General features: G+C 50.5%; 9 protein-coding genes across 9 annotated transcripts; 4 read left to right on the plus strand and 5 right to left on the minus strand.

The window, feature by feature from the left end:
- Nucleotides 1-141: 141 nt before the first annotated feature.
- J4E92_010542 (uncharacterized protein) lies at nucleotides 142-1464 on the minus strand (the record flags this gene model as incomplete). Its single annotated transcript, XM_051501879.1, has 2 exons — nucleotides 142-1200; nucleotides 1309-1464. The coding sequence occupies 2 exons, from the start codon at nucleotides 1462-1464 to the stop codon at nucleotides 142-144; spliced, it is 1215 nt and encodes a 404-aa protein (XP_051347876.1).
- Nucleotides 1465-5993: 4529 nt separating this feature from the next.
- J4E92_010543 (uncharacterized protein) lies at nucleotides 5994-7342 on the minus strand (the record flags this gene model as incomplete). The annotated part of the gene is made up of 2 exons (XM_051501880.1): nucleotides 5994-6366; nucleotides 6810-7342. The coding sequence occupies 2 exons, from the start codon at nucleotides 7340-7342 to the stop codon at nucleotides 5994-5996; spliced, it is 906 nt and encodes a 301-aa protein (XP_051347877.1).
- Nucleotides 7343-7616: 274 nt separating this feature from the next.
- J4E92_010544 (uncharacterized protein) lies at nucleotides 7617-7992 on the minus strand (the record flags this gene model as incomplete). Its single annotated transcript, XM_051501881.1, has 2 exons — nucleotides 7617-7694; nucleotides 7747-7992. 2 exons carry the CDS (start codon nucleotides 7990-7992, stop codon nucleotides 7617-7619), a joined length of 324 nt encoding a protein of 107 aa, XP_051347878.1.
- Nucleotides 7993-8559: 567 nt separating this feature from the next.
- Nucleotides 8560-9530, plus strand: J4E92_010545 (uncharacterized protein; the record flags this gene model as incomplete). Its single annotated transcript, XM_051501882.1, has 2 exons — nucleotides 8560-8567; nucleotides 9158-9530. The coding sequence occupies 2 exons, from the start codon at nucleotides 8560-8562 to the stop codon at nucleotides 9528-9530; spliced, it is 381 nt and encodes a 126-aa protein (XP_051347879.1).
- A 308-nt stretch (nucleotides 9531-9838) lies between these two features.
- On the minus strand, nucleotides 9839-11520 carry J4E92_010546 (uncharacterized protein; the record flags this gene model as incomplete). The annotated part of the gene is made up of 5 exons (XM_051501883.1): nucleotides 9839-9901; nucleotides 9964-10186; nucleotides 10238-10845; nucleotides 10893-11417; nucleotides 11467-11520. The coding sequence occupies 5 exons, from the start codon at nucleotides 11518-11520 to the stop codon at nucleotides 9839-9841; spliced, it is 1473 nt and encodes a 490-aa protein (XP_051347880.1).
- Nucleotides 11521-14657: 3137 nt separating this feature from the next.
- Nucleotides 14658-16195, minus strand: J4E92_010547 (uncharacterized protein; the record flags this gene model as incomplete). Its single annotated transcript, XM_051501884.1, has 2 exons — nucleotides 14658-15972; nucleotides 16020-16195. The coding sequence occupies 2 exons, from the start codon at nucleotides 16193-16195 to the stop codon at nucleotides 14658-14660; spliced, it is 1491 nt and encodes a 496-aa protein (XP_051347881.1).
- A 650-nt stretch (nucleotides 16196-16845) lies between these two features.
- Nucleotides 16846-18521, plus strand: J4E92_010548 (uncharacterized protein; the record flags this gene model as incomplete). Its single annotated transcript, XM_051501885.1, has 3 exons — nucleotides 16846-17126; nucleotides 17174-18285; nucleotides 18331-18521. 3 exons carry the CDS (start codon nucleotides 16846-16848, stop codon nucleotides 18519-18521), a joined length of 1584 nt encoding a protein of 527 aa, XP_051347882.1.
- Nucleotides 18522-18873: 352 nt separating this feature from the next.
- Nucleotides 18874-20709, plus strand: J4E92_010549 (uncharacterized protein; the record flags this gene model as incomplete). Its single annotated transcript, XM_051501886.1, has 1 exon — nucleotides 18874-20709. One exon carries the CDS (start codon nucleotides 18874-18876, stop codon nucleotides 20707-20709), a length of 1836 nt encoding a protein of 611 aa, XP_051347883.1.
- Nucleotides 20710-21637: 928 nt separating this feature from the next.
- On the plus strand, nucleotides 21638-27046 carry J4E92_010550 (uncharacterized protein; the record flags this gene model as incomplete). Its single annotated transcript, XM_051501887.1, has 3 exons — nucleotides 21638-22010; nucleotides 22058-23059; nucleotides 23664-27046. 3 exons carry the CDS (start codon nucleotides 21638-21640, stop codon nucleotides 27044-27046), a joined length of 4758 nt encoding a protein of 1585 aa, XP_051347884.1.
- Nucleotides 27047-27193: the final 147 nt, after the last annotated feature.

The raw sequence follows: 27193 nt of genomic DNA on the forward strand, positions 1-27193 counted from the left end.
ACGGCATGAACATTTGCGCGATTTCATCACGAGCGACAGTACCACTAAGAGATTCCTTTGGTATAACGCGTATTCATTCAATAGAAAACGACAGTAAAGATCGGTGTTGGTTGAATCTGGCGAGCAATCCTCCCGGTCGGATCAAAGCGCATCTGCATGCACAATGGGTGGCTCGTGCGGACCCTGCTTACGACATTCCTCAGGTGCATCCCAGCATACTGGCGCTGCCCATATCTTCTTATCCACGACAGTCTCTTTCGGGGCGACTGGCGTGCGCGAGATGTCAGAGGAACTAGAAGACTCTGCATCCGTCATCTGCACATCCTTCTTTGCCTGTAGCTCGACCTGCGCATCGGCATCGTCCTCATTGTCGAACCAGGACGGCGGATCGAGCAATCGAGGAAGCTTAGCTGCCGCCTTCTTGTTTGCCTTCTCTAGATGCGCCCCCGAGTTGAGGTTGTCGCCATGGTTCGGCGGGCTGCGAGCCTTGCTTCTCGAAAAGAGAGGGCGCATGAGCGGTATGCAAGCCACAACGATCATGACTGCGCACTCGAGGCCACCTAGGAACATGGCGATCGCCATGTCCGAGTATCGATTGACCTTTCGCCAATTTAGACCCCACAAGCACTTTTGGCGATAGATGGTAATGGCCCAGGTCCTAGGGTTCATGTCAGCATGTTGCAGGCGATGGAAGTCTGTCTGGTATACGTACACTATACCCATTCCTAGCAAGACAATAGCAACGATCTTCTTGCGCCATGACGTCCGCAGGCGGATCAGATACGGCATCGGAAGTGCGATGATGATTGTATCGATGATCAGATTCAGTAAGCCCATGATGAAATAGAACAGAGTCTGGTTAGGGCATTTGTCTGCGTTGATCCATGCCATGTTGAACGGTCTGCAAATCGACAATACTGCAATCAGATCTGCCACTGTCCATACGACGATCGTCGCGCCGAAATAGCGACATATTACGCGCATGGATGCGTTGGGTATGATCGAAGTGTACATGAGCAGGACCGAGAGCTTGGACAGGCAGGCAGTGACATGCCAAGTACACACCGCGACTAATGTGCCTTTCGAGAGGATGCGCATATTGAGGATACCAAAACGCTGTAGGAGGGTTGTGAGTTCGAGGCCATAGCCTGCGTGGAAGACGAGGTATAAGTGGTTGCAGTTTGTTGCTAGGTTGAACACCTGTCAAGTCACGTCAGCGCCTCTCTTCTACACAATGTATCTCGAATCGACGTGGTCTATACGATGCGTCCAGATGCAGTATGAAGATGAAGGGTGAGGATGTAGTACCAAAGCTGCTATGATGCAGTAGTCGCTGGCGTCGATTCGTTTACGGATGTATTTGGCCATGAGACGTAAGATGACCGCGATGGTAGACAAAGCGATCGAGCTGACTGATAAAGCGATTGTCCAGACCTGCAGTCCAGTTTCGATTGTGAAAGCCATACTGAGCGAAAAAGCGCCTTGCGAATGACAAAAGTTCAACGGTAGATAGAGAATGCGAAAAGACCGCTTCCTCGAGTCATGACGGGGGCTTCAAATACAGACGTTGCAAGCTCGACAACATTACAATGACGATTGTCTACCTCTACTCCTTTCCAACGGACGCAAGCCACTCGAATCTTCCGAACTGTGAGCACTCGTCCCTTTCAAAGGGAGGACATCCGAAGAGTTCACTCGGTCTCGGCATTGAAATTCTCGAAAGGGATCTCTGTATACTGCAAAGTTCATGCTTAGTGTATCATGCAACAGTGGTCCAATCGAGAACGGATGCATAACGTAGATGCAGTCAGACATGCGAGTGGTCCATGAGAAGCTCCGAGGAGCTCACTCGATCTCGGCGTTGGGGTTTCCCAAAGGGATCTCCGTACACTGTAAAGATCATGTTGGTGTATCATGCAGCGATGGCCAAATCGAAAACGACTGCATCATGTAGATGCAGAGTGGTCCGTAGGAAGATCGAGGTATGTTATGGCGGGCCGCGGGAGTAGTTCGTGATCGGAACGGACCTGGCCACCGGGAAGATCGGATCAGAGGCTACCCACAGGACATGCAACTTCAAAGAAACGACTAGCTGTCGCATCTGAACTACATAACAAATGCGCAACACTATGTGCGCATAAGGTGTGCGATTAACATCCTGTTAGGCTCTGAGAGCAGCGCATGCTGGATATTCAGGAGGGCAGTGAAGAGGGGCGCGTAGGCGGGACGGCTGCTGGCGACACTGTCATGTGGAGCCCCGCTTTTAGAAGCAACGCTTTACCAGACCAGGACTAGTGCAGCGGTAAACGGTCAACTCTCACACCTCCAACACGTCGCATGCCTCAGCCCAGAACAACAACCAATATCTCCAACTCACCTATCTGCTTATTGTTCCCATCCCATGCATTGAATGCCGCCCCCGAATAGCGGTGTCATTTCACCGTTGATGATCATCTCCCTCATCGGAAACAAGAGTTCGGACTGCCCCAACACCAGCCATGCCAGCGCACGATCTGCTCGGGCTGCCATTGGTATTATTTCGCATGATTGTAGAGATTGTAAGCACCCTTGTAGTTTGGCCGAGCATGCAATCGACCAAAGCCGGCATAGCTTCACGACGATGCGAAATCGCTGTATTCACTGCGATGTGTGTGCAGAGTATGCCGCGACGAATCCGACATGTTACTCTTTCGTAGCATCCGTGTAAAAGACCATTTAGATTTCTTCGAGCTGGAATTTGGAAGAACCGCCGACCTGTACTTTGATCAAGCTATCGTTGTCCAGGAAGGGTTTTGGTTGCGGAAAGTAACTAGGAACCTGCTGCAATGCATACTGGATAAGAATAGATCTATCGCGAGACATGTCAGACATCTGGAGATCGGCTCCTTCTATCAGGGCTTCTTCGATGAGGCGCTCGCGCCTGTTCTGGAGGATGTATTGACGATGACGACTGGCCTGCAGTCTTTGAGGTAGGGCTGAACCCTTGGTGATATACTCGTATACTAACTTGACACAGCTGGGACACAATCATACCTATACCAGAGGGTGCCCTGCACCTGTTTCACACGATGCATTCCACGGCTCGCCTGGACGTGACGAATCTCGAGCGGGAAGGGAAGCCTCTGGATCGACGTCTACTCTCGTCACCGCAGCTTCACTCCCTCCAGTTAAGCGTTTACTACAACAAACTAGACCAAAATCTTTACCCAGAGGGTTGTCGCAGCGAGCTCTAAATTCTAAAAGGTTACCTAATACTTAGCAACAGCATTAAGAAACTTAATCTAAGCTTTAAAAACGCTAAGCTTATAATACATAATAAAACGCTTATTAGTCTTAAAGACTATACGTATAGCTCTTTAAACTTTTATTAGTAAAAAGAAGATTAATTTTCTACGCTTAAGAAGTAGGTTATAAGTAAGAGTTTTATAGACTATACCTATACTACGCAATACATAGACCTATAGCATTAATATATAGATTAGTTTCTACTCTATATTCTTTATCTTAGTTATTTAAATATATATCTATTATCTATACTATTAATAATATTATTAACTTAGTATCTTATACCTAATTTTATAAACTCTATTTAGTAAAAAGATATTAGAAAACGCCTAGCTTTAAAGTTATTCTAGAACTACTAGAAAATTTTAAGATTTTAATATATTTAGTATATATTACTATTAGTACTAAGGCTTTTATATAAACTAATAATATATTACTTTTAAAGCCTTACTAAGAAGAAAAACTTTTTAACGTCTTACTATATTTAATCTTTAGCTATTAATATAATATAACTTAAGCTAATAAAAATAACTACTCTATTATAGCTTAGTTCTTAAAAGTAACTATAATAGTAGAACACTAATATAGCTACTATCTATTTAATAGTATTATTATACTAAAAGTAAGCTTTAAATACCTTATTTTCTTTAGTCTATTTATTATTACTTTAGCTAAGAATTCTAATAAACGTCTTACGCTAGTATATAATAGCTACTTTTATCTTTATAAGTAGAGCTATTTATAGCTTAATCTTATATATAAAGTTATAAGTATAGATAGTATAAATAATTAATAAATTACTTTAAGTAGAAAAAGTAACGCTAGTAATATAATAACTATTTTATTACTCTTTTTAAAGTAAGTATAGTTTATAAAAGAACTTTTATATATTACTAGTAAGTTACTTAAAGACTTAGCTATAATAGAGAACTATAAAAGGTTTTAGTCTAGGTCTACGTATTAGAAGCCTTTATAGTAGTAGTATAATAATCTTAATAGTATTAATAGTAGTAATAGTCTTAGTAGTCTTAAAATATAATATAAAATAAGTAAGATAGGCCTTAAGAGCTTTAATAATAGCCTTTATAATAGCTTTAATAATAGTTTATATAATAATTACTAAAATAGTCTAACTAAGAGTTTCTTTTTTAGTAGTAGTTTTAGAGTAGTTTATAGAAGCTTTAATAAGTAACGTAGTATAAAAATATAATTAATATAGATATAGAAAGAAGTAATATAACTAGTAATAAAATTAGCTTTAAACTTACTAACGCTAAAAAAACTTATAAAAAAGGTATTAGTAATATAGTTAAGAGCTTATTTAGTTAGTATAGCTTTAGTATTAGATTTAAGCTACTATTTACTTTAATAAGTCTTAAATCTCTAATTTACTATAAGCTATAAAATAAAAATAGAGATAGAGAATAGAGAGTATATATATAGAAGTATAATTTTACTTACTAAATATTTTAGTATTTATTATTACTTTATAATTTATAGTTTTGTTAGTTATAAGCTATTAAGAATATATAATTATATTATAATTCTTTTTACTATAGATAGATATTAGTATTTATAGAATAGTTACTTTACTACTTTAAATTTTAAAAGCTTTAACTACGCTAAAAGTAGTAGTACTAAAAACTTAAGCCTTAGTTTACCTAACACCTATACTTCTAAACGTAGAATTTTAACTTTTTTAAAAATACGTTTTTTTATATACTAGTAATAAACTTTACTCTTTTTAGACTAGTTTATACTATAAAATTAGTTTACTAATAAATATTATTAACTAGCTATATTATATAGCTAGAGTTTTTAACTCTTACTATCTTTAACTATAATAAATATAATAAGAAAGATTTAAAACATTTATTATTAATATTAGAAGAGTTTCTATAATATATTTTAGCACTTAAGATATTATATCTAGTATAGAATAGTATTCTAGACTATCTACTAATAATATTATAATATTAAAGCTTAACGCTACGTAAATTAAGCTTAGAAGACCTTAGTAATATAGCTTCTAAGAGCTACTAGCTCTTTCTTAATATACTAAGTAAGGCGCTATAACTATACTATCTAGAAGTAGAAACGTTAAATTAACACTCTAAGTTTAAACTAGAAGAGAGGTAATCTAGTAAAGCTATTAACTTATTACTATCTAAGAAGTATAAGAGTATAAAGTATATATATATAAGCTTTTAGCTTAATAAAGTAAGAGTAGAAACTACTATTTTTAAACGCTTAGATATACTATACGTACTAAGATAAGCTAGAAGATATAAATTAAACGCTATAGAAGTTACTTAGATACTAAATTTACTATAGATAGAGTTATATTTATGTTATATCTTTAATTTCTAGCTTAATTTATCTGTTTTAAAGAGAACCTTTCGCACACTATTAAGAGATTAGACTACGTCTTTTAACTAATAACGTGTTATACACTCTTCTCTCTAGATAATAAGCTTATATAATATACTAATTTGCATATTCTTTGTTCTTAAAAAACATCTTAATGCTTAAACCTAAACACAGTCGCGATTACACAACACAGTATATTATAGTAACGCAAATATATTTTCTAAACACCTTGTGCTCGCTATAGATACACGCATGTTCTCTTAATACGTCTTAGATAATAGCAACAATCATAAAGCTATGCACCCTCAAAAAATGACACAACGAACCCCCATGCCAGATCAGAGGCTGGAGAACGAGACAAGACCTTTGCCAAGTGACTCAAAGATCCGCAAATCCACGGATCTCGCAACCTCCCGTATCATGTCGATGGCTTCTGATACATTGAAACCTTGAAGAGACAGATGCTCGATCAGCGGACACCATGTGTCCTTGAGCTTAAGCATACCACGAAGGCAGTCTTCACTCAAGTCGACGTCGAAATGGCAATCCTGCAACTTGAGACATTTCAACGACTCCGGTAGGTGGCAAAGTTTGGTAAGTTTGCCGAATTGCATCGTTATGTGCGACAACATCTCGAAATCGCGGAACGAGGGGTACACGTAGTGGAATGAGTCTTCGCCGTGCTGTTCCATGTCTTCTTGAAACTCCGCACTGCGCGTATCGTAACAGATGTTGTAATGTAATTCCAACGTCTTTAGAGTCGCCTTCTGCTTTTCCAGCAGCGCAATCCCTAGATCTCGTGGACTGACGAGGGGTTCGCTCCCTATATCGTCTGGCAACATACCCCCATAACGTCTGTCATCTGGGATGACAAATCTGAACGTTTCCAATCGATGACATGCGTCTAGGGCTTGTCGCATTGTAGCGAGTGGCCCAAGACTCCACCACAACTCAATTGCCGATGGTGTGAGTAAGTTTGTGGCAGGATGAACATCATTACCGTCCGATATTTCGATCTCAGTAGAGAATGAACTGAACGATGGGTATCGCAGGAGCGGGATGTAGTCAACTATGTTGATTGGTTGATTGTCGAAATGCTTGTGCCTGCACCATGTTGAGCGAGAGCGACATGCGCAGGAATTGGTGAGACTTACAAATGGAACGTCTCCAACCTAGCGAGGAAGGCGTCACTCGAAGCTCTCATCGCATGCATCCCTTGCAGCAGTCCGCGAGGAGGCAGATTGTGTGTATCCATACGAAGATGCCGTAGATTGGGCAGACAAAGAAGTGTGTATAACACAAGCGTCTGATACAACACGTTCCGTTCGCTATCGAAATTCTGAACTTGCCATAATTTCGAGAATTCTGAGAAAGTGGGATGGCGCATAAGGTCGGGTCCTTTGTACGGGGCTGGTCGATGGTAATGTAAAGTGAGCGATCGCGTCTTCTTTGCGAGCTTGGGGCGTTCGACACAGGTCCGCAAGAAGAGCTCAAGAGATCTCATGGTCTCGGGCATCGACTGTCCTAGTACCACGCAGGTGTAGAGCGCTGGTTGCGCAACAGCTGCCAGCGCGCGGGATGTTTTGCATAATTGCCATAGTGCTCTGACATCCGACCAGCGACCGGTCTCAAGATGTGCGACAATAGAATAGAGCAATTCGTTGGATAGATCAGTGAGCTTTGCCATGGTCTGATGCGGAGTGACCGCCGGAGGTGTCGCAAGCCAGGTGCACATTATCAGGCAGCAACATTAGTAAGCGACGCTAGCTTCGCGGCATCTCGGCTGGTGGCCACAACCTTCACCTTCACCAACAATCAAGCTCACGGTATCAGTCATACAGAAAAAGCTTCTGAGTGGTACAATAGATATGAATTCAGAGATCACAACAGAAATTTAACAAACAACGGAACCCCCTTCCACTATCCCTCCCAACCAGTCCCAGCTCGCCAATGCAGACAGCCTACATCATGGCGCAAGGAGAGCACCGCTTCTTGCCGCACCTCTTCTTGTTCTCCTTGCGCTGGGTCCGCTTCATCGACTAGATGATCGTTAGCAGAGACCATATCAAGCCCATTCAAAGCACGACTTACAGCGACCTTCATGTCCTCGAGGAGCTTGGCCTCCCAAGCCTCATCTGTCTCCACGATGACCGTGGTAGCGTCAGTGCTGTCCTCGGTGACAGCGGCGGCAGCGGTGGTGGTAGCCTCGGAAGGCTCGTCGGCCACGGTGACCATGGGGATGGGGAACCCGCTGGGGGGCAGGATGACGGAGGTGGACCAGGCAGTGACCTCGGGCCAGGTAGGCTCGTCGGCCACGGTGACCTGGGGGATAGGCATCCCGCTGGGAGGCAGGATGACGGAGGTATATGTAAAACCTGCCGGGGTGGTCTGAGAAGGAATCAGGCATGTTAGTCTATACTTCATGAAACAGCTGTAAAATGAATTGCTTACGGATGTGGTGAGAGCAGGCATTTTTCTTCGATCTTTGACTTTGAGATACTTTGTTGTAGATGTCTTGGGATGAAGATGGAATATTTTAAGTAGTTAGGATAGATGAGGAGGTTTATATAGAGATACTCTCACTTTCTGCTGCGGTAGCGCACGGAACTATGTTGGTGGTGTGTGGGCACGAATTTCGAAATCCTCTTCGCTACCCTTGGAATGTTGTCTCGCTCAACCACTTAGATCTACTTTATCCACAATGCATACCAAAGCTCTTAAAATTGGAAGCATGCAAAAAATGATACTCCATAGCCGTCCAATAACGTATCCGATATCTCATGCCAGTGTGGCAGCGACAATGGTATTCATGGCCTCACTAAGAAACCGCATTCCCACAGTTGAGGAATACGACTGGTGCGACCATCGTAACCATGCCTTCCAATGCTATCCGTGGAGCATACCATGGCTGCGTAAAGCGACTGGAAGTTTTCCGATACTATCGTTTGCCAGCTACCCAATCATTTTCGCGATGTATGAAGCCAGGTTGGTAGCGACCGCAGTTCCCAACATCTCGCAAGAAGCCCGCACCACGACGCCCGCAGAACACGATACATTCAACTATGGGAATCACACCCTCAATATCTACCCGCGGATCATACCCCATATTTGCGTATCGCGCACAAAGCGCTCACCACACCCATCCGCAACACCCTCACTGCGACTGGCTCCCATACCCACCGCACTAGACTGCCCCATACCGTACCATCGTACCATCGCACCTTCCCTCCCCAACCACGATTCCCCACGCTCCCCAATATCCCCATGACCGCGCACGCTCGTCGCTTCCAAACTGGGGAAAGTAGCTTAGTGCCTCCCACACAACTTGCCGTGTATATCGTCTCACCTTCCACTTGCTTCCTCCATCTCTCCTTCACTCACTTCACACAACGCAATTCTAGACAAGAACTGCAAGCTACCTTCCCAGACCTACTCACCAAGACTAAAACGCACCTACCCTACCCAAACAACTACCCAAACCCGATCACACCCACCAAACCAGAAAAATGCACACCCCAGCCATCCTCCTCATCGCGGCCGCAGCCAGCGCCGCCGTCGCCGCGCCCGTCACCACCCTCAACCCTACCGACTCAACCAACCCCGCCAACACCGCCATCGTCGCACCTGCCTCAGCCGGCATGGTCGACACAGAAGGCCACTGCATGCACCCACCGCGTGCCGCCTTCGCCGCTCTTGATGCCGCTACTGCTGCCGCCGCCGCTGCTGAGATCGCCTCTGTTGTCGCTGCCGCCCAAGCTGCCACTGCCCAGGCTGCTGCCCATGCGGAAGAGGAAGAGACACAAGAGCAGTACAACAAGAAGCTCGTCAAGATGGACAAGGCGCGGGAGCACGGTGTTGTTTGCATTGTTTTGTAGAGCTCTTCTGACGGTAAGTACTTCACATGCACGCTCCCGGGATAATCCAAGCTAACGCGCCGGCAGTCTGGCGCATCTACATGACTCATGGTGAGTTACACGAAGGAAGGTGATTTACACGAGAGACTGGGAGAATGGTTCGGAATACATGGCATAACATGGCGTTCGGCGCACCGTAGTGACGTTAACCGCGATCACGGATACGGATACGAACACTGCGCTCTTAGAGGCTTTTTTCATGATGTCAATCTGATTCAACATTACAAACAGTCTACACTATCATGCCATTGTGAAACATGATGTCTCTACTAACGCCCCTGCTTATACGTGATCTCACACCGATGCGCCTTCGGTGCGATGAGGAAGAAGTTCTAACACCAGATATTAGCGCACATGTCACACGCACGTCCCACAAACGCATGCATGAACTTACCTCAAACTCCATACTCTCAGGCGTCGTGCTGGCCGCCAACCGGATACCACGGCACTCGCGGAAGAAGAATGCAGTCGCATACCGCAGTTCCATGCGCGCGAGATGGATACCGATACACGAGCGCGCGCCGGCGCCGAAGGGGTGGAAAGCGAGCTTCGCCTCAGGTGATAGCGCTTCAGGCACCATTTCCTTATCAGTGGCGATCCAGCGTTGTGGGTTGAAACTACCGGGGATCAGCTTTTTATTGCGACAGAAGTGCAAAGGCACGACTTACGTCAGAGGGTCGCTCCAGATCTTGGGGTCGCGATGCAAAGTATACGCTTGCGTGTCGACCGTGACACCCTGCGGGATGTAGTGACCAGCGAACTTGGTACCACCTTGAGGCACAACTCTCGGCAGACTACTTGGCGCCGCACCGTAGAGTCTTAGCGTCTCTTCGATAACCGCGTTGAGCAGCGGAAGTTTTATGAGATCGTTTTCGGTAAAGTCATGCGCTAGCGCCGCGGTCTCAGTCTCGAGCGCCGCTTGCAGCTCCGGTCGTTGAAGCACCGCCCATGTAAGGTACGTCAGGGTCACGCCTGTCGTATCGGTGCCTGCAATGATGACGTTCATGGCTTCGATTCTGACGTCCATGTCGTCAATGTGACCCTCTCCTTCCTTCTCGCAGTCCTCGATGACCTTTGCGAAGATGTTGTTTTCGCCGGTGCGTGAGCGTGCGGTTTCGACGGCTTTGCCTGCGCCGGCGAGGATGAACTCGTTTGCGTTGAACATTTCTTGGATCGCTGGGACTGGGACGAAGCGCAGGAGGCGGAGGAATGGCATCTCGACCATGATGCCAGCGCCCATTGTCAGCTTCTTCAGTACGCGCATGAATTGGTTTTGCTATGGCTTGTCAGCTCTGGTGTGCAACCATAGTCGCATCTTCATACCTCTCCCGATTCCAGCATGTTGAATGAGTCGCCGAATGCGAGGTGAGCGCTAACGTCCGAGGCCAGAAGCATCCACCAGTTGTACACGTCGGCTGTCGCTTGCGTAGCATCCGCCTTGATCTTTGTAACAGCCATGAGCGCCTTGTCCCTGACGACAGACTCCCAATGCTCAACAAGGTATGTCCTGCTGAAAGATCTGGACAACAGCTTCCTCCGCGGTCCGTGCTCACGTGGGTCAAGCATGGTGAACACACCGGCCTTGGGGAAGTTCGCTAGGCGGAGGTACCATTCGCTCTTCATGTACTTGGTGCCAATCTTGTGAATCTCTTTAAAGGCATCCAAGTCGGCAACGGCAACCTCATTAGGCGATAGTCGTACAATGGGTCCATATTGCTCGTGGAGGGAGTCGATATAAAAGATGCGCTGCCCTGTTACGACTGCGCGCTTCAAGCGATAATGAGTGAATCGAGTATACCAAGGGCCTGGCAAATGCTTCGTCCGACAGGTAAGACCAACGTAGAGAAACTGTGGTCGTCAGTGGTGGGTTGCGGAAGTGATATCTTCGCTGCACTACCTTTGCTACTAGCAGACCGATTGCCAGCAAGATTGCGTAGGCGAACGAAGCCATGTTGCGATGCAGTCGCTCGGACCAGAGACAATAAAGCTGATGTAGTTGCAGTATGAGCAGTTGAAGCTTAGGAGTGCTATAAGTCGATTGAGGACTCGGTGCAGATATGGTCTCGGCACGGTACTTAAACCACTGCTGCAGATCTGTACAAGCGAAAATGACCTGCGTGCGCAAAGGACGTTCTCTTATCCATCTTCATTTCTTCTTTCGCTAGACCAAACAGAATCAGCGAGCATCGTGTACCGGCATTGCTTTTGCGTACACCGGTCTACGGTCAACTGGGGACCCGACAAAGATAGCTAACGGTCCCTGTAGGCCTCCGACCATCGTCGCGCAACTCTGTTGTGGCATTGCATGGGGGCACGCGAGCGGCTGTCAGAGCGAAGCAGGCGAATGACAGACGCAGGGCGCTCTTCCGCATCAAGATCTCCAGATGAAACCTTGCCGAATCGAGTATAACGTAGATTGACCGCGCCGAAACATGCATGGTGCTCGCTGGTAAAGGGAGGGTATACCGGCTCGGGCCCAGGGCGCTCTTCTGAGGCAGAGGACGTTCTGGCGATAGCTCCGTTAGACAGCCGCACTGCCTTCACGCGAACGTCCGTTGCTGTCTCGATTCGTTCAAGGTCGGGTTCGGTTGTTGTTGATGTGCTTGATGCGGGCAAAAGTCGCACCCCGCGGAAGCCGAAGCCAGCAAAGGTTGTACCAGTTCGATAGTTCATAGGATTCGCAGAGGACGTCTGGCCTGCTACCCAATCTCCGCAATGCGGGGATACTGTAGATAATCAATGTGGAGGCTAGATAGAGGTTAGCAGAAGCGCTAGAGGCACATCACCGCCATGATCGCCGTTGGCTTACCGCAAGCTTCGAGTCAACGTCAACCCCACTCCATACCGAACTCTACAAAAAGCCATAACCTTGTACCCGCCAGCTCGTATGCAGGATAGCGTTGTTGAAGCGAGTATCTCCGGGCGCTGCATAGTCGGAACAAGAGGCGCGTGCCGATGTGGTCCACGCGAACGCAGCCGGGAATCAAGGGAACCGTGGCCGGGTTGGGTGTTGCGGTACGGCTTGCTTCTGCGGCTTCGTTGGGATGATCGGGTACTGAAGGTTCGGAAGGTGGTCGGAACTTTGGAGGCGCGAACGGCGATCCGATATGGTGCGGGCCAGGAGCTCTGTTAACTCGCCTTGCAACGACGGCTGCGAGGTGGAGTATATGATTTCCGCAGCTAGCCAGTGTACAGCATCGCAAAGACCTTTGCCATAATTCTTGCTGAATTACCCCCGGAAAGCGGGCTACTTCGTGCGGGTAAGATACCTCGTATTCGGCCGGGCTTCTGCACACTTCGTCATTCATACCAGCTCTACCAAAGACAGGTAAGCACCAGGCTCGACGACGGCATCGCTGAACAGGCCGATCGTGGCCAGACCTAGTCCATGACCTTCGCGCTTCCTCTAGCTTTTATGAGGCGTGCTGACGGTCGCATTACGCTGTGTGTTGACCCCGCGCAATCGGCCATAGGCGCAATCCCGATCTCAAGTTGTTGTGGCTGGACGCAGGACTCTGCGACCGTGACTTTGCGGGCCGCAATACTCGCCGCAAACGGATGACCGGTATCCTCCGGCGGATGCGACAGTGACGGGCCGGTGCAGTGGACGATGGAATTAGATGTGAGCTGATGGCAGGTGGTTGAGGTGAGGGAACACATGTATCACCATGGAAGGAGGTCGTGACGTCAACCGTTACCTGTCGCCGGAGCGGGTGTTGCCCCGTTGCTATTCACATGGCTGGGTATAGCTTGAATGATGCTAAGCATTACTTGGGGTATATCATATCGCTATTGATATCATCTGGCTGCTAAGGCTGGGTGCGGCTGTGGGCTTATGTGACGTGTGATGGTGAACCACTGCCCACAGGGCTCCTGCTTGCTACGGTCAAATCGCCATGACAGGTGTTCGATCCCTGTTCATCGCCTTAGACCCGCATCCGCAGATGGCACTCCAAGATACATGCAAGTACGTGCTCACCCGATATTTCACTCATGTATGCCAGATTACTAAACGAGAGTAGTATTAGAGATTAGTATTGAGGTCTCGAAGCCGGACTTCGGCTACCATGCGCCGGGGGAACTACTACTACTGCATCTATCAGGCTATACTTAAAAAGCCGTTCCAAGGATAATTACGATGCCATAACATATAGCCCACAAATAAGCTTTCCTTCGCTCTTCCAACCCGTTTATTTACTCGTTGCCACAACCCGCTACCACCAAAGAACACAGAATTGATCTTCCCGCCATAGTCCAGTCTGTTCAGATCCCATTATTACCCTTCCATCGACATTCCCTCGCGTAGAAGATGCCCATGCCACCTCCAGCAACTCTTACACGTCACCTCCAAACACGGCGTCTCATACGTGATCTTATACTGCCATTCCCCCTTCCTTTGTCTCTTCGGTCCGCCGTAATGGAAGCGGAATAGCTTTACCTTGCAATCAGTAGTCCTATTTCTCAAAACTCCACGGTTGTTGTTAGGCGGAGGTAATGACAGGCATCGTATCTTGAGGGTCAGCTTTCGTGGTCGCTTCTTTGTTTTGTGGAAAGGAGTTGGCGGAGTTGAGGGATGGTAGGCGTTCCAAATATGTGCTGGTATCTTGACTTTAAGGCCTGTTCGGAGGCCTGTTCGGTTTTGAAAGCTGGGAGCTTTGGACTGGGGGGCAGGATGGTACTCATTCCATATGTGCTTTGGTATTCTGATCTTCAGTCCCATCATGTCTGTAATCAGGTCGATCATTGCGACCCTCTCACCGGGACGTCGGTTCGCTGGGCACATCCTTTGCGCTGTCGAACTTGCTGTTTCCTCCATATTTGTGATGCTACAATTAGGTTGCCAGCGATGAAGTTTGTCAGAGCATTTGTTGGTCCTTGACAACTTGGACGTGTGCGGCAAGCCAGAGATCAATGACAGCATGGCTGCTGGAACAAAGGTGTTTCAGATTGTTAGATGAATGGCATTGTCTTTCCCATAACCCGATGTCTTTCTCTAATGATTTCCCGCGTAAATGCTCATGATGCGATGCTGAATGCTGGATGCTCGACGCTGATGGACGATACGAAAGTCGCAATGAAAAGACGCGTCTACTCGTAACACTGGTCCCAAAGACCACCACTCCTCGCAAAGCTCTGGCTCTCCACAAATTTACTCAACGTACACCTTCCGAACTTGTCGCCGCCGCAAAACTCCAATGGGTGTACGCGGTCGTTCACAATGACACGGACCGACTCTTCCTTCGCATGCCTGCATTGCAGCTTCTCCACGTAGAGTCGGGCTGCGAAAGGCACGCTCCACGCTGCTGAGTAGCCATGCGTCTTCTTTGTATCCTCAATTGTGGTGTTGGACAGCGGCTTTGTTTTGTTGTATAGACCAAGCGCAGCCAGAACACCGCTGATGTCGTTGTCGTGGCTGAAGTCGGCGTACACCTTGCGGTCGAGCGGGAACGTCTTGGGATCGGAGTCGAGCGTGCGGTTCGTGTTGGTGTTGTCGTCGACAGGCTTGTTAGTCAGACGCGCCAACAGCTCGTTGACGTAGCCGACGCCCTGCGTGGGACCGAGCGGGTTGCCGACGCTGTATCCGTAGTACTTGCCCAGCGTCTGGAAGTAGTCATACTCGCGCCATTCCTTCACCTTGAAGATCTTGCAGAAGTCGGACAGCTTTGCAGACGGGTGCGCTAGTGTATCGAAGGGACACATGTCCATCAGGTAGATTATAGACGTCGCGCTGAGGTTCGTTCCAAGAGCTGAGTTGATGCGTTCTTGAATGGGTGGGACGAACTTGTCGGCCCAGACCTGCTGCGCCCTGAGTCCGAGACCGTGGTGTGGGCCGCCCTCGAAGGCGGGACAGACGTCGTGGGAGAGGGTGTTGTTCCATGTCGGGCCTTCTGGGATCACCACGTCGATGTTTCGCGGCTCCTCTTTCAGCGACTGCGCAACGCCCATAAGCCACTTTTCCGCTGATTCGACCACGCGATGCTGGCCCCCTGACCGCACGAAGGGTACGTTCCCGTTGATCAGCTTCTGGTAGCGTTGGTGGAAGTGGGCCCCCGAGTTGACCATCTCCTGCCTTCCGGCATCTGTCAACTCATCCGCACCCAGGGTATAGTCATAATCCTTAAGGAACTCGAATTCCTTGGGGTACGATGTAGTTGTGTTCTGTATTTCGGCTAGGAGAATGTGGTACGCGATCGATTTGCCCAGTGTTGGGTCGCGACCGCCGTGGCGGGAGAGGACGTTCGCAAACGTGACTTCACAGCCCTTGGGAGGAGCTACGTCGATGTCTGAGGGGACCGAATACCAAAGCGAGTATTGGCCCCAAAAGTGCGATTTCTTGGGACTACATCGGTAGCCTTCGTCGATGGTGTCGCACGACTTCTTGGGACGAGAGAAAGTGAAGAGACTGGTGGTTGTCAGCTTTGCGTGCTCCAGCATATTGGTGCTTCGTACCCATGGACACAATACAGGACTACGCATGCGCCAACCACAAGAAGGACCCGACGTCCAAAGCCCTTCGGTCGCTGTTCGCGTCGAGATCTGTTTGAAGACGGCTCCTTCTCGCTCATTGGGAGCGGAGCGTAGTCTTGCGAGCGATTGTTGCGCATCCTGTTCCACGCCTGCGTCATCTAATGGATGGTTTGGTGACAATATACGATGCGAGTGGCATTGACGCGCTGCGTCTTCGGCACTAGATGTTGGGGAATCGAGTCAACAAGTGACGTATGGCCATCATGGTGTTTCGGCAGAAGCCGTGACCGCCAAGCCGACGCCCGGGCCCCATCCTCATACTCCGTCAGCACTCCTCGATGCCTTTCACTCGCTGTCATCTGATCTCGTCACATATCTCCAAGCCCATCTCCAAGAACACGCTCTTGACGCGCAATCTCCGGCTAGATACGGTCGCGTCCGCTTGCCGACACCAGTCAGGCCTGTGTGCAATTGCGCGATGTAACGCCGTTTCGTCAGCGCGAGATAGTCGTCGCTATGGCGCCTGATTGGCTTCTACCCCATGTTTTGGCCCCTGTGGAGACCACCACCGGGCCTCTTATCTGTGGATGAACCACAAGTAAGCATTGACAAGCTTCCACTGACCTGGTCGCCATGCCTGTTCGGTGCAGCCGACGTCAATGGCCGCATGGCTAAGAGCACGGCTTCGCGCATCCTTCCGGATCGCATCTTCACGTCCATGTGTTTATAGAGAGTGTCTGCTCCATCATCATCTTCCGGTCATTGGTATCACGTCGCGCGGATCTGGTAGCTACCTGCATACGCCATCATGAAACCCGTTGAACGGCACACTCTGGACGATGAAGCCCAGTTGCAGGCACTCGGACACAAAGGCGAGTTGAAGCGCAACTTCAGTCTTTTGTCTATGCTTGGACTCGCTTTCGCCATCTTGAACTCGTGGACTGCGCTGTCATCGTCAATCGGACTGGCTTTGCCATCTGGTGGCTCTACAAGCGTCATCTGGGGACTCGTCACCGCTGGCATCTGTAACTTGTGTTTGGCCGCATCGCTGGCCGAGTTCCTGTCAGCGTATCCTACTGCTGGTGGACAGTAAGTACCTTCAGTCAGCTTTCGCATCGTCAACTCACGCATCGCAGATACCATTGGGTTGCCGTCATTACCCCGCGGAAATGGATTCCCCTCGCTTCTTTCATCACCGGCTGGATCAACGTATCCGGATGGCTCGCCTTGACTACCTCCGGAGGCCTCCTCGCGTCCCAACTCATATCTGGTCTCATCGCATTGTTCCATCCGGAGTTCACGCTGCACGCATGGCAGGTCTGGCTGATTTACGTCGCTTGGACTCTCATCGCCTTCGTCATCAATGCGTTCATGAACAACCTCCTCCCCTACGTCAATCGTGGCGCTTTCATCTGGTCCATTGGCGGTTTCGCGATCGTCTGCATCACAGCCCTGGCATGCTCATCTCCTAACTACGCTTCCGCCGAGTTCGTCTTCACCGAGTTCATCAATGAGACGGGCTGGCCTGATGGTATCGCCTGGCTCTTGGGCTTGCTCCAGGGTGGTTTCGGACTCACCGGCTACGATGCTGTCGCGCATATGATTGAAGAGATTCCGAATGCGTCAGTCGAGGGTCCAAAGATCATGATCTACTGCGTCTGTATCGGAACTGTCACCGGCTTCATCTTCCTCATGGTCCTGCTATTCGTGTCCGGCGGCGACGCGGAAGCCATCATCTCTGCAGCTCCTGGCCCACTTCTACAAATCTTGTACAACGCCACAAGCAGCAAAGCTGGAGCCGCATGCCTCTTGATGTTCCCATTGATCTGCATCCTCTTCGCGGAGATTGCCATCATGACCACTTCTAGTCGCATGACATATGCATTCGCTCGAGATGGCGGCCTTCCATTCTCCAGGGTTTTCGCCAAGGTACATCCACGACTTGGCCAACCGCTCAATGCTTTGATCCTGGCTGCAACCCTGACCATTCTCTTTGGATTGATCTTGATTGGGTCCAGTAGCGCTTTCAACGCTCTCATCTCATCCTCAGTCGTCGCCTTGGGCGTCAGCTACGCCATTCCCGTCGCAATCAACGTCTGCCGCGGGAGGAAGATGCTTGGACCTAGGGCCTTCGTTCTGCCTGGACCCTTAGGCTGGATCGCCAACCTGATCGGTATCGCATACACAATCATCACCACCGTTCTGTTCCTCTTCCCGCCTGAGCTCCCTGTCTCAGCGTCCAACATGAGTAAGTTTTAGTATGAGTGTGCTTGGGCCTCACTAACAACGCTAGACTACTGCGTCGTTGCTTTCGGCATCATACTGTTCATCAGTACTTTCCAATGGTTTATCGACGGGCGCAAGAACTTTACTGGACCTCGAGCGGATGTTGATCTCGAAATCTTGGAAGCTATGCAGAGCAACGAGCCAACCGGTGCTTCGCTCCAGCATGCTAAAGTGCCCGGTGACGATATCACCAAATAGATTAAGCGGCCGCATATAGCAGTTTGCATGTCTATACCCCTGAGCAATGCAATGTCTTTCCTGTCGCAACAAGTTCGGATCCCGCTCCGTCACGAAGCATTTAGTGAAAGCACGAACTAACTCTCCCATAATAATATTGACACAACGTCATATGCAAGAGTCAAACCGCCACATTCACTATTCTTGGTATTGTTATTGATGACGCTAAAGCTCCCGCGCCTAATGCACCATATCTCGACCTCTCGTTCACAACACTGTTCCACTCTCACCACCCTTTCCGACACGTTACCCACGACTATCAACGTTTCTTCCACACACAGTTTCACACCAAGATTACCTGTCGAGAGCAAAGATGTTTAATCCCATCCGCAAGCTCTTGAGTTTTTGGAGCGCCGCTGACGCGAACGTCACCACATCGTCCAACGACGCATCAACCAAGGACGTAGCGACTGAAAGCACAGCGTACCGCGCCGCCTGCAATCACGCCGCACCTCCTACACGGTACGCGAGCGGCGTGTTCAACAGCACACCGTCTCCGCCGCCCAATGCTGCACTATCAGGATACCTGTTCTCACAAGTGAAGAACACCAACACGTCTACATCGAGAATGAGCAACATCCCGCCACCGCCATTTCCCATGTTTAGTGCGCCGACGGGCAACGCGACCGAAGCCGCTTCTACCACGTCGGACGACATCGATATGCCAGATGCAACGCCCGTGTCACCTCTGATACCTGCAACTACACCTTCCCGTGATGGTGATGATATCCGGCCTTCGGTCGAGACACCAGCCGGAGAAGACGGTCATAGTGCAGCCGCTGAAGACGATGACACTAGCGAGCCGCGCAATGACACGACACCACCTATATCTCCAGAACGTGACAGCCGTGCTCGTTCCCAGCTCCCGCGCCAACAAGACCGCCAACAGACGACACCCCCATCAGAGCCCTTGCCAAACTGGTTAGACGAGATCGTCATCGAAGAAGACATCCCCGAGAACGCCCTCCCAGTCGGCTACATGGGCACCTTCCGCGGTAGCCGGCACTTCATCCCCGAGTACCCCGGTATGAAACGCTGCAGCAACCAAATCCCACACCTCCTCCTCTGCGGCCACTGGATCTCTAGCACCGAACCCTGCGGCGCCAACTGCAAGAAACAAGACCACACCCACAAGCCGTTCAAATGCCCTACCTGCAACGGCATCGTCCGTAACATCCTCATGGGATCTTTCCAGCCCGCGGATTCGATGAGACTGAGGGAATTCAGGAAGCAGAAAGATGTTAAGTTTCTGGCTTGCTGCGTCGAGGCGGTTGTGCGTGCTGCACCGGAACTCAAGAATGGGGTTACGGAGGCTGTGGCTGGGTTTCTCTGCACGGATGGGGGGCGGGAGTGTGAGGGGGCGGAGAATCCGGATCCGACGGGTCATGATAGTATTGAGGAGATTGTAAGGGATATGCAGGAGCGAAGTGAGCGGAGGCAGCGCGAGAGGAGGGCGAGAGAGGACGAGGAGTTGAATACGCATGGGAAACGGGGTAGGGATGAGGATGTCACGGATGAGTCTGTCGATGCGGAAACACAGTTGAACGGGGATGGAGTGGAGGGGCATAAGCGTGAACGAAACGACGCATTCGCGGGTGACGATCAGACGCACGACACCTCACCCCCTACTGCCAACAAGAAGCGCAAGACGTCCCTAGAAACCCACCGCGAACCCATCACACCATCTACCCGCGGTCTAAAGCGCCGCTCGCCATTCTCTCCTCAAGCTTCCCCATCACCTTCCCCATCTTCCTCATCACCATCCTCCTTCTCCTCCCCCACCGCCTCACCCTTCGCCCACCTCCCCAACTCTAAACCCCCTTCCCCACCATATCCATCACCACCCCCGAAGAAGAGGGTCTTCGAGAAGCCCGAACCCGCATTTGGCGAAGCGAGCTTTGTTATTGCGCCGCATCATGTTGTGGGGCCGCTTATGCGGAAGCGGCATGCTGATGTTTATGTTGAGGGGGCTATTGAGCGGGAGAGTAAGCGGAGGAGAAGTCAGGAGAATGAGGCAGAGGGTGAGAGGGGAAGGAAGGGGATTAGGGGAGATAGGAGTGGGAGGGGGAAGGGGAGTGGGAAGGGGTTTGAGGCTTTTAGGAGGGCATGGGATGATAGAGGGGAAGAAGAAGAGGAGTGCGAGTTGTAGGGGCTGGTCTAGGGTTATTGGGTTACTAGATTGGGAGAGGTGTCGATGATGGATATCGTTGATGGTTCTGCGAGAGTTCATTTTGTTGGAGGCGGAGCTTTTCTTTACGTCCACGGGTGCGTACTATAACCACTCAGGGCTTCATAACCTTTGATATATGGTGATGGCCATACTATAAGCACATTACCTGGGTACTATTTGTCGGCTTATTTTAGGAAGCGATCGCTTTAGCAGTGAAAATACAAAGTTCGAAAAGTGTCCAACATGATTGACAATGTGTTCGGCTGGAACAACACCCTCAGCCGACAGGTGGCATCTACATCTTTGCAGGCAAACGTGGATATCAGAGAGAATCTAGGTTCAGAACCCTGGTACCTAGACAGTCACGATGCGAGTGGCCTGACAAAGTTTGAACACAGTGAAGAAAGGTAAATCCCCGATAGCGTAACGAAAGAAACCACGTTGAGGGCAGAGACAGTCGTTCAAAATAGAGGCGCAAGTTGATGTATCCTTTCTCCTATCTCCGGCGGGGCATGCGGTCATTCTCGTGCTGTGTGCACCATGTCGGAAGCTTCGGAATGGTTCCGCGACAACGCAGAATAATTTGATTGCAATGCGATTACCATTGTCCAAAATACAGTCGAAAAGATGAAAACATATGACTACCAGTACTTACACACAGTTCCCCTGATCCAACTACCGTGTATCGCACTTCGCCGCATACCCCACCTTTGCTGTGGCTTCTTAGTAAGGATTCGCCAAGAGCGTTGTAGATCCCTGTCACATTCTCGGACAGCCCACCTAAAGCGCTCCAAAGCATGTCACATATCAGTCATCTCCGCCCTACCCTTTTGCGGCGTATATAGCTCCCCATGTGCGCCCCTCCCAATGTTTGCCCAGGACCTTCGAATCGACACTTCTCCCCATAATGGCGCAAATGGCTAGGATACGGGCGGGTCCGGCCGCGCTGCGACTGCGACGGGCGGCTGGTGGCAATCACACATTACGACCAGTATCACGACCGCTTGCACACCCGGCTACGCGACTGTCGATCGGCGCATTACGGACAAGATGCATTGCGACGAATGCTGCGATCCAGGAACCTAATGCGGATTTCCCAGCAGGTGTTCCGCCTGTTTCGGTGCCGGCGTCGTCGAAGGTGGATGAGCGGAGGAAGGCGATTAAGAACGCGAAACCTTTTTCTGATTTCTTGACGGATACGTTCAATCGACAGCATGACTATCTCCGCATCAGCATCACAGAGCGCTGCAACCTGCGGTGTCTGTACTGCATGCCAGAGGGTGCGCTTCCACCATCTGCACAGCCGGACTCTGCTAACAAAAAACAGAGGGCATACCGCTATCACCCCCCGTCAACATGCTCACCACACCCGAGATCTTCTACCTCTCCTCCCTCTTCGTCTCGCAAGGCGTAACCAAGATCCGGCTCACAGGCGGCGAGCCCACGGTCCGCCGCGACATCGTCCCGCTCATGCAGCAAATCGGCAGTCTGCGCCCGCGCGGCCTCCGCGAACTCGCCCTCACAACCAACGGCATCTCGCTACACCGCAAACTAGACGCCATGGTGGAAGCAGGCCTGACCGGCGTCAACCTCAGCCTCGACACCCTAGACCCGTTCCAGTTCCAGATCATGACCCGAAGGAAAGGCTTCGACGCCGTCATGAGGTCGATTGACCGCATACTCGAAATGAATAAGCTGGGCGCGAACGTTAAGCTGAAGGTCAACTGCGTCGTCATGCGCGGTCTGAACGAGCGGGAAATCCTGCCCTTCGTCGAAATGGGCCGCGAGAAAGACGTCGAAGTGCGTTTCATCGAGTACATGCCCTTTGGCGGGAATAAATGGAGCGAGAACAAGATGATCAGTTTCCAGGAGATGCTCGATATTATTCGCACGAAATACCCTGGTCTAAGACCCGTCCCCGGACACAAAAACGACACGAGCAAGACGTACGAAGTGCCTGGTTTTGTGGGCAAAGTCGGCTTTATAACGAGTATGACGAACGATTTCTGCGGGTCTTGCAATAGGCTTCGCATTACGAGTGATGGGAATCTTAAAGTCTGTTTGCATGGTAATGCGGAGGTGAGCTTGAGAGACGTGCTTAGACAGGGTAATGGCGGCGAGCCTATTGATCAAGAAGCGTTTGAGCGTATCAGGCAGATTGAGATGGACCGGCACGAGGGCCGGCTGAGCGACGAAACGGTGCTGGGCTGGGGCCAACGCGAGCGCGAACTCCTGGACGTTGTTGGAGCTGCTGTTAAGCGGAAGGCGGAGAAGCATGCTGATCTGGATGATTTGGCCAATATGGAGAACAGGCCTATGATTTTAATTGGTGGGTGAATTTGGATCTCTCTTTTCTCTTTTCTTCTTCACGAACAGACACGACGGTCATGACAGTCTTGGTTGGATGAGCACGATACCACGGTTGTCACTGCATAGACGGCGTTTTGAGCGTTGCTTCTGCTTCTCAGCTCCCCGTCGTAGCCGTCAATGACGCTCCGGAAGTCGTGGGCTACGATGGTTCGCTTTCCTCGTCTCTATACCATCGCTTAGACTTGGATATCTGGCTATATACACCAATCATATACCCCATTTAGTCCTCATCCGAGACCGTCCAGTCTGTGATGTACTTTGCTGACCTTCGTTAGATGATAAACCCTTGTCCAGCCTCGATCCCCAATGGCCTACATCGCGAACACCTTCCTACAGCCACTCCAACCCCCTGCTACCCCGATCCAGCATACACACCTCGCCCATCCCTTTCCTACCCACCACCTCTCCTCCCACGACAACTACCATCCGCGCCTTCTCAACATCCCCGCACCTCACCGCAAAGAAAACCTACCAACTCAAACGCCTCGCCAAGGCAAAGAAACTTCTAAAAAACATCGACACATCAAGATCCACAGACGCTTTCGGCGTCCAACAGTTTTTAGAAGATGTCGAAGCTCCGGATGAATCCGAAAACCTCCTGAGGGATATCGAGAAGAAGATTGCGAATCTGCATCGTCGAATTGTGGAGGTTGAGAGGGGGACGCCGCTTGCTTCTGCTTCTAGTGATGGAATGCGCGCGCCGGTGGAGGTGGTGGAGCCGGGAGAGGGTGTGAGGGAGGCTGATACGTTTGATGCCGTTGGCACTCCTATTGGTAACGATGCAACGGGACCAAAGAAAAGGAAAGGTAAAAACGAGCGCGAGCGAGCACGAAGACGGGAACAAGAAAAATACCGGACTGAGAAGATGAAAGAACTCGGTGTGCTGTTGAACCAATATAAAGAACAAGCCGCAGTCGTCAAAGCCGAAGCTTCAAGGCACGCCGAGATGCGAAAGCGACGCGAAGTCGTCTTAGCCAAGAAACGCTTACTACTCCGCCAACTACACGAACACGAAGAGGAGGAGCGGAGGGCCAGTCTCGTACGTAGAACGAGCCAGACGGATAGCTCAGGGGCGTTGCCGGAGGGATTTGAGCTTGATGATGTACTGGATGATGCGATGAAGAAGGTTAAGAAGATGCCGATGCATCCGCCGAGGGAGGAGAGGGAGTACAAAGAGAGGGTAGTTAAGGATGTGGATGTACCGAAGGCGAAGAGGGTGGTGTGGCCGGCGGGGAAGGGGGCTGTGAGTGTGTTGAAGAGGGGTGGGGATGGAGATGGGGAGGAGGTGGTTGGGGAGGAGGTTATGGATAGGGGACGAAGTGGTGCTGGGGATGTTCCTACGACGGAGTCGACTCAGGGAGAGGCACATACGACTGCTAGCGAATCGACCGACGATATCCTGGTAGATGAGCAAGTTGATATGGCTGTCGACGATGTCGCTACTTCAGTCGCAAACGCAGGAGATCCCTTCCCTTCCGCCTCCGCCCAACAAAAGCCATCAACCAAGGCCAGCAAACCCATCAAGAAAGATACACCCAACTCCCCACCATCCCCACCGTCCTCCAAGGACGACCTCCGTCTCAACATCCCCCCCTCAGGCATCATCCCCATCGACTCTACCCTAATCCTCTCCCTCGACGCCCCCATCGCCTCCCTCCAAGCCCAAATCCTCGCCCTCCGCAACCGCCTAAAATCCTCCTACCCCCGCATCGACAACCTGCCCTACGACGTCTGGACCTCGTCCAACAAACGCACACTGCAAACCTGGCTCAAGATCCTGATCAGTCGGTGGAACGCGCGCTTCGATGATGTTGACAGCACAGGCCAGGTTGATAAAAGTGTTGTGGATGAGAGGGTCAAGGAGGTGCTGGATAGTATGGTGAGGGAACATGATTTGGGGAATGAGGCTGCGGAAAGGATGGCGATGAGGTGGCATGAGGCGTTTGAGCTGAGGTGGGATATGAGGGGGGATGCGGAGGGGGTGTTGGATTGGGAGGAGATGGAGGCGGGGGGGTTGGGGTTTTTGGGCGTTGAGAGGGAGGATGGTGGGGGTGAGGTGCGGGTGCTGGAGCAAGAGGTGGGTAGGACTGGTGATGAGGTGGGTGCTGAGGAGAAGAATGCTGTGTCTCCGCCTATGAGAATGGCGGGGAGTGGCGTAACGACCAACGGGGTCATGGGACGCAGGATGTATTCGACGTCGACGAGACGGGGGTTTTGGTCTTGGTCCAAGATCCTTGGGACGGAAGGGAAAGAAGACAAGAAAGACGAGAAGAAAAAGGATTTGAAGCAGCGTTATAGGACAGACGCCATACCAGACAGCCCGACTCAGCCCAAGCCCGCTGCTACACCAAACGCCAAACCAGTCGCAAAGATCGACACGAAGACGCACGAGAAGACCAACGTCCAATCAATCGCCAAACCAGACCTCAAGCCCGACCCAAAGCCCCAACCCAAGCGCTCCACAGAGCCCGTCCCACCAAGAACTGACGCCAAATCCGACGCAAACGCAGACACAAAAGATAACGCCGAACTCGACCCTCGCAAAATCAGAGAGGACTCACCTCGGATGCATCGGCCTCCCGGTCAGGGCGTAAGTAAGACCGTCTTGCGGAATAAGAGGAGGCAAGCTAAGAAGATGGAGGATGAGAGACGAATGACTGGGGCACTGGAACGAGGACGAGAGGGTGGGGATGAACAGATGGACGTCCAAGAGCAAGGGATAGAAGATGAGAAGAGAGAGTTGGGCGCACATGAACATGCAGGAGAATTCGAAACCAAACAACTGCCCCAACAGCCGCCCCAACAGCCGCCAATGGTCGAACGCGCAATCGACAAATTACCGCAATACCGAGTGGAAAGCATCAAAAAGGTCGAGGAAGTCTTACCTAAGCCCGTGCCACGGAACCACCAAATCGTACCTAACCAAGACGCCGACACCGACACCGACAAACCAGCCTTCGTACGCGCCAAGAGACCCCTCCAGCCCCTACCTGGACTCAGACGCTCGAGGCATGTTGAATGGAGGAAATTGGAGCGGACAGAATTGCCCGGACCGCCTAGACATATTGTGAAGCCCCCGACAGACAGCAAGGGCAAGGCTCCAGGAACAACGTCGCTGCAGGACTTTCTGGATAGCATGAATGAGGTTGCTGCGCATTCGCCTTTTGAGGCGGAACGGAGACAGCAGCAACGTCCTCTGTCGATGATGGACGGGGGGATGGAGGTACCAGTGCAGCAACCATCATCTGCTCAACAACCCGTTTCACAGACCAAACCCACCCCCTCACAATCCCAACTACAACAATCCCAACTACAACAATCCCCCTCCCAACCATCCCTCCCCCACCTCACCCCCTCCGGCTCCGCCCACATGGTCTCCGTATCCGCCAAAGAACACACGACCCGCACCGCCATCGCCGTCGGAACCGTGTACTTCACAAACGCCGTGCCCCTCCGCCTCATCCGCTCAAACGCCAACAAAAAGGGAGATGTGTTGGGTACCTCACGCATAGCCGGCATAATGGCCGCAAAAAAATGCCCAGATCTAATCCCACTATGCCACCCCATCGCTCTAACCCACGTCAGCGTTGAACTACGCCTTTTTGGTGAGAAGTGGGATCCGCGGACAACAACAACAACAACAAAGGAAGGGGAGATGGAGGGGATTATGGGGGTATTGGAGAGAAGTGAGATATTAGGGGGGAAGGAGAAGATGAGGAAGATGGGGAAGATGGGTTTTGGGGGTGTGAACATCGAAGCCAAAGTGCAATGTACGGGACCGACGGGTGTGGAGATGGAGGCGTTGACGGCGGTTATGGGCGCGGCGCTTAGTGTGGTGGATATGTGTAAGGCGGTGGATAGGGCGCAGAGGGTGAGTGGTGTTAGGGTTGTGATGAAGGAGGGGGGGAGGAGTGGGGGGTGGAGGGAGGGGGGGTGGAGGAGTTGACAGGAGTGAAGGAAGATTCATGGGTAGAAGAGGGTGAGTGTAGGAGGGTGTAGTTTGTAAGAATAGAGGGGTGTAATTATGTGTGGCTGAGAAGGCTGCGTTGATGGGACTCTTTCTGCTGATTTTATTGTTACTTCGGCGTTTAGG

Source organism: Alternaria infectoria (genome assembly GCF_024043175.1).
Source record: "Alternaria infectoria strain BMP 0036 chromosome Unknown scaffold_38, whole genome shotgun sequence".
NCBI classification, from domain to species: Eukaryota; Fungi; Ascomycota; class Dothideomycetes; order Pleosporales; family Pleosporaceae; genus Alternaria; species Alternaria infectoria.